The 13,228-nt window shown below is 37.0% G+C and overlaps 1 protein-coding gene across 1 annotated transcript in view; it reads right to left on the reverse strand.

Moving 5' to 3' along the window:
- Positions 1-12,436, reverse strand: part of slc13a1 (solute carrier family 13 member 1) — a 35,385-nt gene extending 22,949 nt beyond the window's left edge. The window contains exons 1-3 of the mRNA XM_061722222.1: positions 12,203-12,436; positions 4,582-4,710; positions 3,694-3,830 (exon numbers count right to left, since the gene is read on the reverse strand). Coding sequence (XP_061578206.1) covers positions 3,694-3,830; positions 4,582-4,710; positions 12,203-12,307 — 371 coding nt within the window. The 5' untranslated portion in view covers positions 12,308-12,436. The remainder of the gene's footprint in view (positions 1-3,693; positions 3,831-4,581; positions 4,711-12,202) is intronic.
- Positions 12,437-13,228: the final 792 nt, after the last annotated feature.

Below are 13,228 nucleotides of genomic sequence, written 5' to 3' on the forward strand. Positions count from 1 at the left end.
TTAAAAGGAGCCTCATGCTCCTTTAACTATTGTACCAACATAATTCGATTTAATTTTATTAAACACAAACTAATTAAATACATCTTTTGTACAATTCTGTACTTTAAAATTCAGTATTTAATAAAAGTGAAATCATAAAAAAATGTCCCTCAGACTGAGCAGGAGGGACATCTGCGTGACTGCTGGAGACTGATGTTTGCTCCACACTGTGTTGTTTACAAGCAGCGCCAGCTGATCGAGACATAGACTAGCCAAGTTATACCCAGACTGAGACACTAAATCCCCCAAGAGTTGAAGAGGAGAGCTCGTGGATATAGAGCAGGAGCAAAGCAGGAAGAGGGGAAATGGACTTTTAAACCGCTTCAAAATGTGTCAACTCATAAATAAGATGGGTGGGCTTGAGGTGAATGACACACTGCAAAAACTCAAGATATTACCAGGAATATTTGTCTTATTTCTAGTTAAAATGTCTCATTTTTAGTCAAAACATCTCATTTCACTTAAAACAAGAGTCATCACCAGAAAAATAACTTTTTTATTTGACAATTTTCTCCTGTTTCAAGTAAATTTTCCCTTGAAATAAGTAGAAAAATCTGCCAATGGAACAAGATTTATCTTCTTATTACAAGCAAAAAAATCTTGTTCCACTGGCAGATTTTTCTACTTATTTTAAGTGAAAATCTACTCGAAACAGGTGAAAATTGGTGTTTTTTCCAGTGAAAAGTCTTGTTTTAGGTGTAACGAGATTTTTTTTACTAAAAATGAGACATTTCTAACTAGAAATAAGACAAATATTCTTGAGTTTTTGCAGTGCAGGGACAAATCCAGAGTTTCGATCAATGCCTTATCATGTGTTTGACTGATGGCTGCAGGAGCACATCCTGGACTCCAGCGTCTCTCTGTCCAGCTTTCAGACCACACAGACAGAGACTTGAAGAGGAAAAAGCAAGGCGGGGTTGTCAACAACCGTTGTTACTTAGAAACATAATTTCTGCAGCCGGATTTTGAACTGTTAGCTGTCAATTTTCCTTCCTTATTAACTACTGAGAGAGTTCTCCAGTGTTGTTGTAGTGTTAGTTACATCTCGCTGGAAGTTGGTACAGACGCTGAGAGTGACGTCATCGGATCTGCTGTTGCTAAGCGACAGACTCAACAACCCAGCGCGTTACCGGTCATCTCAACAACATCTCTCACAACAGTTTGTCAAACAGAATTATCAAAAGAATCACAACATTTTAGATTTGTTGTATGTGTAACCTGAACGTATGTCCCTCCCTCTTATAGATATCCATACTGCTGACCATGAGTATAATATCTACAATATCTGAATCTAGGCTTGTATCAAAAATCTTAAGACCTAGGACCTTTCAGTACAAGAGTATCACAGGTTTACTCCGATTCACACTCACTCATCTACTAGGTTTGGGAAGACGTCTTCGAGGTAGGTACTTGTTCGTGGTTACACTGCAAAAACTCAAAATCTTACCAAGAATATTTGTCTTATTTCTAGTTAAAATGTCTCATTTTTAGTCAAAAAATCTCATTATATTATATTATATATATATTGAAATAAGTAGAAAAATCTGCCAGTGGAACAAAATTTATCTTCTCATTACAAGCAAAACAATCTTGTTCCACTGGCAGATTTTTCTACGTATTTTAAGTGAAAATCTACTTCAAACAGGTGAAAATTGTCAAATAACAAGTTATTTTTCTGGTAATGACACTTGTTTTAAGTGTAATGAGATTTGTTTGACTAAAAATGAGACATTTTAACTAGAAATAAGACAAATGTTCTTGGTAAGATTTTGAGTTTTTGCAGTGTAATCGCCTAAAACAGCTCTCTCACCAATGTTCATAGAACTCTCCTCTCAAGTTTTTCTGCCTTTTCCTTCCCTCTCTGTTTTTTTTCTCTGTCTCGCACCTTCATACACACTGTGAGCTGCAGGTAATGCCTTCAGAAAGCTCCGGAAATGTAACTACTAGACGAGAAAACTACCATACAGGAAAACTACAATCCATTCAAGGAAACTGGTATTTCTGAGTGCTATAAATCTAATCGGGGTTACATACAGAGGTGTCAAAAGTATTCACATTCATTACTCAGGTAGAAGTATAGATACTAGAGTTTAAAAATACTCCTGTAAAAGTTGAAGTATCAACTCAAGTTTTTTACTCAAGTAAAAGTATAAAAGTACTGGTTTCAAAACTACTTAAAGTATAAAAGTAAAAGTAATGTAAGGGGGAAAAAAGCCATTAAGGACAAAAGCCATTGAAAATGAATGCATCTTAGTATAATGCAAATATATTAAAGAAGCATATATGTGTACTATTGAGCATTAACATGTGTTTCAGAGAGCAGGAGATATGATGACTAGTTGCCTATAAGTATTGTAATGGTGCAAAAAGTCAAACTTCAGAGGCATGTTATCATTTATGCTAACCTTTATTGGAATGTACATCCAAGTTTAGTTGCAGGAATCTGAGGGAACGGATGTAAGAACAAAACTGGACAAGAACATCTGAAACAACCACAACCAAATTCACTCTATCCGGATGTAGCAATTTAACTGGATAGTTTTTATTTTAAAGGCAGAAATGAAATAGAGTAACGAGGCTGTTTTTAAAATATAAGGAGTAAAAAGTACAGATAATTGTGTGAAAATGTAAGGAGTAAAAGTAAAAAGTCGTCTGAAAAATAATTACTCCATTGAAGTATAGATAACCAAAATTTCTACTTAAGTAAGGTAAGGAAGTATTTGTACTTCGTTACTTGACACCTCTGGTTACATATGCAAACATCAGAGATGGATACGGCTGCTCTGCATAACCTGCTTTTGGCAAGACTGATCATAATCTGGTCTTTCTCTCCTCCACCTACAAACCTATCATCCAGAGGGAGCTGAAGAAACTCTGCAGGGAGGTTTTGAGGCTACAGATACTGTAGATCCATATGGAAATGACATCAATGTCACAACTGAGTGTGTGACTGACTATATCAACGTCTATGTAGACAACATCATCCCTCCAGAACAGTGAGGCGTTTCCCCAATAATAAACCCTGGATTCCCAGTGACCTGAACGGGCTCCTCAACAAGAAAAAAAGAGCATTCAGGGAATTACTGATTACTACAAGAACAACTGTAAGTCAAGATTAGAGACAACAAGGAGGTGGAAAGGATGAAGCTGGGGAACTCGTGGACTATTTTGTGGCATGGTGTGGAAGCAATCATCTCATCTTGAATGTGAACAAGACAAAGGAGATGAATGCGGTGGCTAAAGTGATAATATAATATATATATAATATCATTTTGCTGAATTTTTTCAAAACGTTTCTTTTCACACATCGCCACATTACTGACATGTGCATTCATACAGGATTATCTCATTACCTCCATGTCTGCTGAAATAGGTAGGAGGGAATTATTACAAATTACACACGCATTCACACTGGATTCAAATCACACACATCCTCTATAATTATTATAAATGACTGCAGGTCCACCGATAATTTTGACTCTGTAGGGCTTCGTCTCCAGTTCTATGTCCGTATTAAAGTGCAATCCTGCAAAAATAAAGGCTCAAGACCAAACACTATTTGTGACTAATCATTGATAATCATATCATTTCATAACCCGGCTATCATGTGGTCCTCGCAGGTAAAATGAAAGTGCATAGAAGGGCGGTGCTCACCATGCAGGGTTGACGCCCACCATCTTGACGAGCCTCAGGGCGATCCTGCGGTGGAGGCCCCACTTCTCTATGGATGTAGCGAGGCAGATAACGCCCACTAGCAGGATGTGGAAATCTTTAAAATACTCCTTTGCCACCTGAAAGGAATGCAGACAGGTTCAGTGCTATAGCAGAAAGTAATGAAGTACGATAAAGTGTTTCCTTTTCAGCAAAGGCATATAAAGCTCTTGTTATCACGACCCAACAATGAAGAACATTTTCATTCCATTTCTACATAATCAAATCACATGTATTTATATTATAAAAAGTACCACATTTATATCTAAGATAACTTAAATTAATCCTAGAATTATTTTATATTCATTATCAATTTAAAACAAAAGAATAGGCCCTGAGGATATAGAGCATCTTGCAGCTGATTTTTACCACTGTCTCCATGTGATGTGTTAATATATTCTGACAAAAGATTTTATGAGACATATGAATTGTTGAATAGTGTAAAATAGTGCATGAATGAGTTTTATTTTTGTGTCATGTCCGAAGACCCATCCCTTACAGGATTATAAGACACCAGAAACAGAAAATCATCAATATACACTATGACACTCACTTAATTGGGAGCTGCACTATGTACACCGGAAAAACAAAATAAATACATCAAAATTAAAAATAAATAAATAAAATACTTAATATTTCTTTCTCCCCAACAAAAACCAGAATGGATATTTTCACATATGTTACTTTTCTTCGTTTATCCCACGCTTTCTCTAAATAATCAGCAAGTGCAAATACTTTATAATCAAAAATCCATTAGTGCAAGTGCTACTAAACATGTAGCAAGCATAATAAAACGTTAAGCTTCCTGTTGTTTCCTAGAAATGAACTTACCATGGACGATTTCATGACGCCGAGGATGGGGAAGAGGATGGCAGGCAGCATGGCAGTCATGGACAGAGGAATCACCTCTGTCATCCAGTAGATGGCCATTATCAGCAACACAAACGCACATCCTGCCTCCTATTGAGGAAGAGAACGACAGAATACACAGTTTTATGTTTCAGAGGGGACTGTAAAGTTTTATTAAGTTTCTTTTTTTACTTGAAAATTACAGCTCAATAAATTGTTTTTTCAAAAATTGCACATCCACCTATTTTGCAGGAGATACAAGAAAACGGATATTGTAGTGATGACAACAATAAAACAGTGTGTGTGTGTGTATATATATATATATATATATATATATATATATATATATATATATATATATATATATATATATATATATATATATATATATATATATATATATATATATATATATATATATATAGTATATATTATTTTTAACAAAATCAAGCCCAGAGCTTGTAGGTTGTCTGCAGCTTAGCGGGTGGAAAGAATGAGGCGTGGGAGTAGAATCTGGCACAGGGAAAGGGAGAAATTGCAGACTCTTGAGCAGCTATGAGGTTATAAACATTAGCTGGAGGTCATGTTTTGTACCTGCTGAAGCCACTGATCTGACCAAGCCTGGAAATGACTTAACAGCCGCTTGTGGTAAATAAACAGGTAACCAGTTTTTGACTATAACTCAGATGACAGTATTTCATCATTAAAGAGTAGTTACATTTCTCTCAAAGGTTAATATCTCTGCTGGTAAATATGCACCATTCACACTACCTGGATAAAGTTGCCAAAATCAATCCCCCCCCCCCTTGTTATTTTTCTTCTTCATTTTATTGATATGCACCTGCTGAGCGTCTGTCCTTGACTTGCACTGGCTGCATGATTTTAATCAGTCCTCTCTGTATTGCTCTTCACTGTCCTCTGGCTTTAAATGTTACCAACACCAGAGTTGTGATCACCTCTTTTCTGAACTGTTTGTATCCCATTTCAATTTAATATCCTACTTCAGTTTGGTCTTGCAAAGATTCTTTTTTGTTTTTGTTTTAGTTGTTTTAGTTTGCACAAATGACACACGTGCCAACAACAATCTTGTCCATATATGCACTCGCATATTGGTGATTTTGGTGGACCTGGAGAGATCCACTATTTCCAAGAGATTTCATATGCACACTAAAGTCTGATGCCTGGCTTTTGTAGTTGTGAATATGTGTACGTCACATCTTAACCAAATCAGAATTGTACTGTCTAAAGCTGGACTTGTCACCCGAGTCTACACCTCTGTGCTTCACTGAGGACAATAACAGCTGTGCTGCTACAATAAGAAAATAAAAGAATCCTAAAGCTCAGTACGATTCATATTGTTGGAAAATTGTTAACTAATCCCCCAGAGAAAAAAAAAGGATACTTTTTTTTTCCATTTTTCTGCTTCTGACTTTTACAACACAAAATACATGCAACACTAAAGGCCCAGTCTTTTCTGAGCAGTAGTACACAGAATGTATAGATTAATTCTGTCCTGGGTTATTTGTGCCGAAACTGAGCACAGGTCCAATAAAGCCCATCAAATAAAGCTCCTGTATTAGTCACAGTCCAACCTGCAAACCAGTCAAACCCGGAAGTATTAATGGAAAATAGTGCACATTATACAGGGCGTGTCAGTTTTTATGTGTTCTTAGAAAGTAACATCTGTGAAACAATCAAAGATTAACAGTTTATAGGTAACTTGCTCTTGCCTTGTCATAACTGGAGCTCTGTGTCCTCCATGAAGCAAACTTGTAGCTACCAGCCCCCCCCATGAGAGCTGGGGGCTTGTCCGATTAGGTCATTTCATTAATGCTCCACACAGCCCTCACCAATCTGGAGAGCAGGAACTCCCATGTCTGTGTGTTCTTTCTGGACTTTACCCCAGCCTTCAAGCTTTCAACTCTCCATATGAGTCCTTCACTGGGGTACTGAGTCCTGGACTTCCTGATCAACAGACCGCAGACCATCAGTATCCTCCCCCATCACACTCAGCTCTGGCACCCCCCAGGGCTTTGTGTTAAGCCCCCTCCTGTTCACTTTGCTGACACATTACTGCTCTGCCATGCACCCAAACTGCCACATAAGGCGCGTTTCCACTAGCGGGGGTTCTAGGTAGATTTTTTGGGGAGCAGGATCATTCTGAAATCTGTGGGTGGTATGAACACTCGGGCATGTGATAGAGGTGACTGTGAGATACCCCATAGATACCCCATAGATACCCCATAGATACCCCATAGATACCCCATAGATACCCCATAGACGAACCACCTTTGGGTTATCTGTTGTAGGCGGGAAAATCTGGAACAGCCTTCCATCTACAATAAGGGATTGTCCCTCATACTCTTCCTTTAAAGGGGACCTATTATGAAAAACATGTTTTCTCTTGCTTTAACATATATAAAGTGGTCTCTCCTCACCCTGCCAACTCAGAGAAGGAGGAAAGCAACCAAATTCTGCAGTGTCTGTACAGACGCCCGGATGAGCCGTACAGTCTGATGTGGCTTTTACGAGCCAATAAGATTCTGCTCCCGTCGTTACGTAACGACAGGAGCGATAGGTTGGCCTCCGATGCGTGAAACCACGCCCACAACTAACTCTGCCGGCCGGAGCTTCTGCCATTTTTTCGTAGCGGTGTATCGCGTCATTCAGGCAGCCAATCAGCACAGAGCCTCATTATCATAGCCCCGCCCACTCAGAATCCTGCATAGATAATGAGGTTAGAGAATGGGAAGATAAAGACATGGCTCAGAGGCTGAATTTCTAATTTATTTAGCAAAAATAATCAAAAGCTTGTTTTTAAGACATTCAAGGCCTGTTTAAAATAGGTATTAGATGCCATAATAGGTCCCCTTTAAGGGAAATCTCAAGGAATGGCTTAAAGCGTCTCAAATCTGTGATCATTAATTGTTTATTGTATTAACTAATGCAGTGTTGTGCGATTTTTAATTGTTGTTGATATTGTGTGTGCTGTAATATTGCTTATATCTTTTTACTGAGTCTTGCAGGGGGACTGCCAATGCATATTAGCTTTTTGGATACTTTGGGTATATTTACATTTTAAAATGTTTATCAATGTCCCTCTACACAAAATATAGTGAAAAATGAAAAAATGTACGTATGTCTCCATTACCAGGAACGGCCCTGTAAAAGTGGCTTTCAGGAACCTTTACAGGGATTTCTAAATTACATTCAACACTTTCACATTTAAATAAATAAAGTGAATCCAACTCATTTGAACGATTTGGACCGGAAACATTTTGCTACGAGCACATTTGATAAACTTTAGATTACAAGAAAAAACGTTAGATGGAGTGACAAGTTGATTCAGGCCTTATCGGCATATTACGCGAATGTAGAAGTCTGGTGGGGGCTTTGTTTTCATCTCAATCACTACAACCGCAGTGTATGTTTAAAAAGAAAGCAAAAAAAACGCAAGTATCATCCCTTGTTTATGTGTTTCTCCTGTCTTTCTTCTGTTACTACATTATTCCATCTCATTTTATGCTGCTGGCTGTTTGCAAACAGCAAAACAAATGCGCATTACCGCCACCTTGTGGTGGTCTGTGCTATTACACATTACAACGGTTCTAGTGCGGCGTTACAGTGTAATGGAGACCTGCTGTCTGCAGGGGTCGAGGAGACAATCAGCCTTGAGACTTAGAGACCCTTCCTTTCATCTATATGAGGGGTCGGCAACCCGCGGCTCTAGAGCCGCATGCAGCTCTTTAGCGCCGCCCTAGTGGCTCCTGGAGCTTTTTCAAAAACGTTTGACCTTTTTTTTCCTTTTTTTCTCTTTTTTTCCTTTTTTTCTCTTTTTTTCCTTTTTTTCTCTTTTTCTTCTTTTTTTCTTCTTTTTTTCTTCTTTTTTTCATCCCTTCTCCTTTCCCTTTTAATTTCGACATTTCGATTTTTTTCTCGACATTTCGACTTTTTTCATGAAATTTTGACTATTTCCTCAACATTTCAACTTTTTTCACAAAATTCTTACTATTTCCTAGACATTTTGACTTTTTTCTCGACATTTTAAATTGTTCCTCGAAATTGTACTTCAACATTAATCTCGACATTTTGACTTTTTTTTCTAGAAATTTAAACTTTTTTCTCGACATTTCGACTTTTTTCTCGAAGTGCATAATGAAAAAAAAATCTTCCCCCAGTTATAACTAATATAGATACATGCAGCATGTGTTACCTTCATTCTAAGGCTGATACAAGACTTTTAATTTTTTGCGGCTCCAGACATATTGGTTTTTTGTGTTTTTGGTCCAATATGGCTCTAAAACATTTTGGGTTGCCGACCCCTGATCTATATGTTTTACCAGTAAGTCCTATTGAGATAAGAAGTATTCTGAGAGCAAAGCTTTGTGGCAGCAAAAACTTTTTTAAATGTTTCTTATTGTATTGCAGTTTGGTCTGTTATAGCAGCTTAAAGTTCTTTATAAATAAAGATGATAATCAGTTTCAAGTTTAGTGTAATAGCATGTATTATTGTCACACCCAGCTCCATAAGGGGATCGATATCTTTTAGGAGTTGTCATTACTAAGACTTGGATCAAACAAGTCCCTGAGCTCCCTTGACTCAAACAAACAAAAAATCCTGCCAGTGAGACAGGAGTTCACTGTCTCTGACAGCAAAAACCTCCAAAGTTATTGTTTTAGGAAACTTGTTTGAACATTCTGGATTCATTACAAATCAACTGAAATATTGCAAGACTTTTATTATTTTATTATTGCTGATCATGGTTTGCAGCTTAAGAAAACTCAAATATCCTATCTCAAAAAATTAGAATATTCTAGGAATCTTAATCTTAAACTGTAAGCCATAATTAGCGATATTACAATAATAAAAGGCTTGCAATATTTCAGTTGATTTGTAATGAATCCAGAATGTATGACATTTTAGTTTTTTTAATTGCATTGCAGAAAATAAAGAACTTTATCACAATATTCATATTTTCGGAGACAGTCCTGAAACAGTTGCTCTTCATCCAAGGGCTGTTGCATGAATCTCCAGACTTGTCAAAAATGTCAACAACCAAATCCAAAGTTGATTGAATTACCTAAATAGAAAAGAGGAAGAACCAAATATGTTGCTAATCTGGCTACTTGTGATTTGCTTGTAAGCAAACTACTAGTTTTCAACATTGCAATATTTTGCCAGCTGGTAGCTTCTTTCTGCAATCCTTGCCATGTTAATGATCATGGTTTGATGTGTAGCTGTGTAAAGATGCACTCATTGGAATTAGAGGTTTCCATTAGCCACTGCTGAAAGTACATGCTCTGGTAGCAGTTTATCATCGGCCCGATAAGCATAGCAGGTAAATAGCCTCCAATAAGGAATATATAGCTGACTACTGAGTAATCAGAACTGTGCCCCTTTAGTGCACCACATCATACTTGAATGTTGCTGAACAATGTTAATATTTTATCACCGAATCGTGATAGAGAATCAGCATTTATCCTAAGAGCCAGGAAGGAGCCGATTATCAGTACAGGTTAGATAACAGATCACAGATTACATGTTTATATAATAATTGCAAGTGCAGAGATGAACAAATTTATAATATTTCTGGATGTGCACTTAAACTTATCAAGAATATCAAACCTTAACAAGTTTCGTGGAAGTCTTTTACATTGTGTTCCTCATTTACCAACTGTCCTTCTTGCATATTGCCACGCTAAACACAGTAGTGCTTTGACTTTTTATGTTCATAGTTCCGTGACGCGCTCAGACACTTTAATACTTAATGCTTACATACTGGGGTTCTATAACGTACCATAAAAGTGGGCCACCAATTTTACTGCTGGTAAGAAACCAAGTGTGACTTAACGTTGTGCGCGTGTCATGTTCATTGCGATAAAATAATAATAAAAAAATCATTGCGGACGTGATAATACTGTCAATTATCTTCATATTATAAGATTGTCATGTCCTTTTAATGGATTTAGTGCCTTCCTCCCCAGCTGGAAGTGTCGGTCTAGAACGTGATCTGAGAGTTACTCAGTTATCACACATAAGAGGTCATCAGATTCTGGGCTTTTCTGGAAAGGTTTTCTTTCATAAATGCACCGTGACCGGCACACTGATACAAATATTGTGCTTGATCTACTTAAAAAAAATTAGTCAACTTTTTGCATGAGATTATTATGTAGATCAAGAAAGACTAGTCTTTGTACAAACTACTCAATTTTATGTATGTAAATAATACATTTTGCAAGTACGGTCAACTTAATTGTGTTTACTTTATTTATCAAAATTAGTTGACTTTAATTGCAAATTAATTTTGTACATACTAAAAATTAAGTAGTTTATACTGTTGTGTTTTACATAAAACAAATAAAGCATGTTTCATCTAAACGTTGGTCAATCTGCCCAATAGATTAAAACTGTTAAAGGAAAAGTAAATACAACAAGATCATTGCTTGTTGTTTGTGTGTAAATGAAAAGATTACTGGGATTACATGAATACTGCTTGTTAAGGAAAAAATGCACAATGTCTTGTTTTTTGAACAAATGCAGATTAAGTTAAAAACTACTGTAGATGTATTCATTTAAAGCAACAAACTTAATTTTTAATTGTTAATATCACAGATTTAAATATGTTATATTTACATGCGATTAGATTTTTTTTTTTCAGTGCAAAAGGGGGAAATGGTCCGCAAACAAAAGCCAGTAAGGGCCAATATGTGTGTAGGAGGACTGATCGTTTGGTGAGAGGACGACCCTCTCTAACCTCTGATCCACAGCTTCCCCAAACCTGGAGAAATAATGGACACCTGAATAATAACTCCAATATTCATGCTGTTGTTATCTTTTCAGTTCATTGCAGCTTCTTCTTGGTAAAAGCTGAGACGGACGCATCCACCCCGACCCTGAATACGACCAAAGCATTCACGGCCAATGGACGGCTAGATGGATCAAACTGCACACAACAGTCCTCTCCCAGTAACGTGGGTGGAAATGTGCTGAATTGTTTTGATGGAAACGTATTAACCTTAGATACATTTAGATAAAGTATGTGTGGTCTTCATCGCCCTGCTAAAGTCAGGACGGGGAGCTGTGAATTGGTGTCTCTTGGTGTAGTAAAGAACTTCTCGACCTCCACTGCAAAAACTCAAAATCTTAACAAGAATATTTGTCTTATTTCTAGTTAAAATGTCTCATTTTTACTCAAAAAAATCTCATTACATTACATTACTTATAAAAAAACTACAATTTTCACCTGTTTCAAGTAGATTTTCACAAGTAGAAAAATCTGCGAGTTGAACAAGATTTTTTTGCTTGTAATGAGAAGATAAATCTTGTCCCACTGGCAGATTTTTCTACTTATTTCAAGTGAAAATTTACTTGAAACAGGTGAAAATGGTCAAATAACAAGTTATTTTTCTGGTAATGACTCTTGTTTTAAGTGTAATGAGATTTTTTGACTAAAAATGAGACATTTTAACTAGAAATAAGACAAATTCCTGGTAAGGTTTTGAGTTTTTGCAGTGTAGTTACACTGATGATTAAACTAAAGAGCAGAAACTGCGTCTCCACGGTTGCCGTGTGTAACTGTCCTACCGTGCTGAGGAAACTCACCTTTGTCTGTATGAGAATGGGAATAGGAAGCAGTAGCAGTGGTGTGAGGACGATTAGGATAATGGCGCGATAATTCCACAGTCCTTTGCCTAATTTCTTCAGCATTTTCTTGGTCTTTATTATTCCTCGTTGCCCCTTCTGTGTAGTTTCTCAGCGGTGAGAGCTTCCCCGGGCGGTTAGCTGACTCTGTCACGTTGGCTGGAACACAGAATCAAGTTGGCGTCAAACTGTTGAAGGTAATAAGTCATGTGTTCATATCTGTTGACTTTTCCTTGAGCAAGACATGAAACCTCAGTACCTGCTGGTTATCTCTGTACTAACACAAAGGTGAGACAGTAATAGCCTTTCATTTATGACACTCAAAAGGATAAGTATTGGTGGAATTTACACCGCCACCTCTGCAAAAACTATGGATGCTCTTGAGTAACAAAAACATTGTTTTTAAAAACATCTAAAGTTTAAAAAAAAAAAATTAGAAAAACTGAATGTAATATTTGGTTTAGTTTTTCCAGTTATTTTACAAACTTGAGAAAACTGACTTAGACAATTTTTTTTAGCAGGGTCACCACATTCATTTGTTGAAACTGTGGGGTTCTAAGCTTGTGGCAAAAGAAAATAATCCTTTCCAGCATCGGCACCACTGGTGTTGCTGTCTTATCAAGTTTGTTTTTCTTTTTCCTGATTAAGGCTTTTTTAAATAATTGGCATCAGCCACAAACGAAGTCTCCACTTCCTGCACACATGCCTTAAAATTATTTTCATTAGTCTACCATTGTGTTTATGTTGAATAAAGCCTGGTTCCTGCATTTATTGTTTGCTTCTCAGAAATAAGAACACAAATGTAATTAAATCTTTTGATGAATCGACAGACTAGGAATGCAAGACTTGTGCACAGTTATTGTGTGATCTGCTTATTTTCTGTCATGGATGCCGAGGAGATGCTGATTAGAGCTGATTTACTGCGGGAGCAGAAACCCTGGATCAGCGGCGGCTTTTCTTAGCTCAGAACATGTTTCTCCTCATCCT

The sequence above is a fragment of the Cololabis saira genome, chromosome 5 (genome assembly GCF_033807715.1).
Source record: "Cololabis saira isolate AMF1-May2022 chromosome 5, fColSai1.1, whole genome shotgun sequence".
Lineage (NCBI taxonomy): Eukaryota > Metazoa > Chordata > Actinopteri > Beloniformes > Belonidae > Cololabis > Cololabis saira.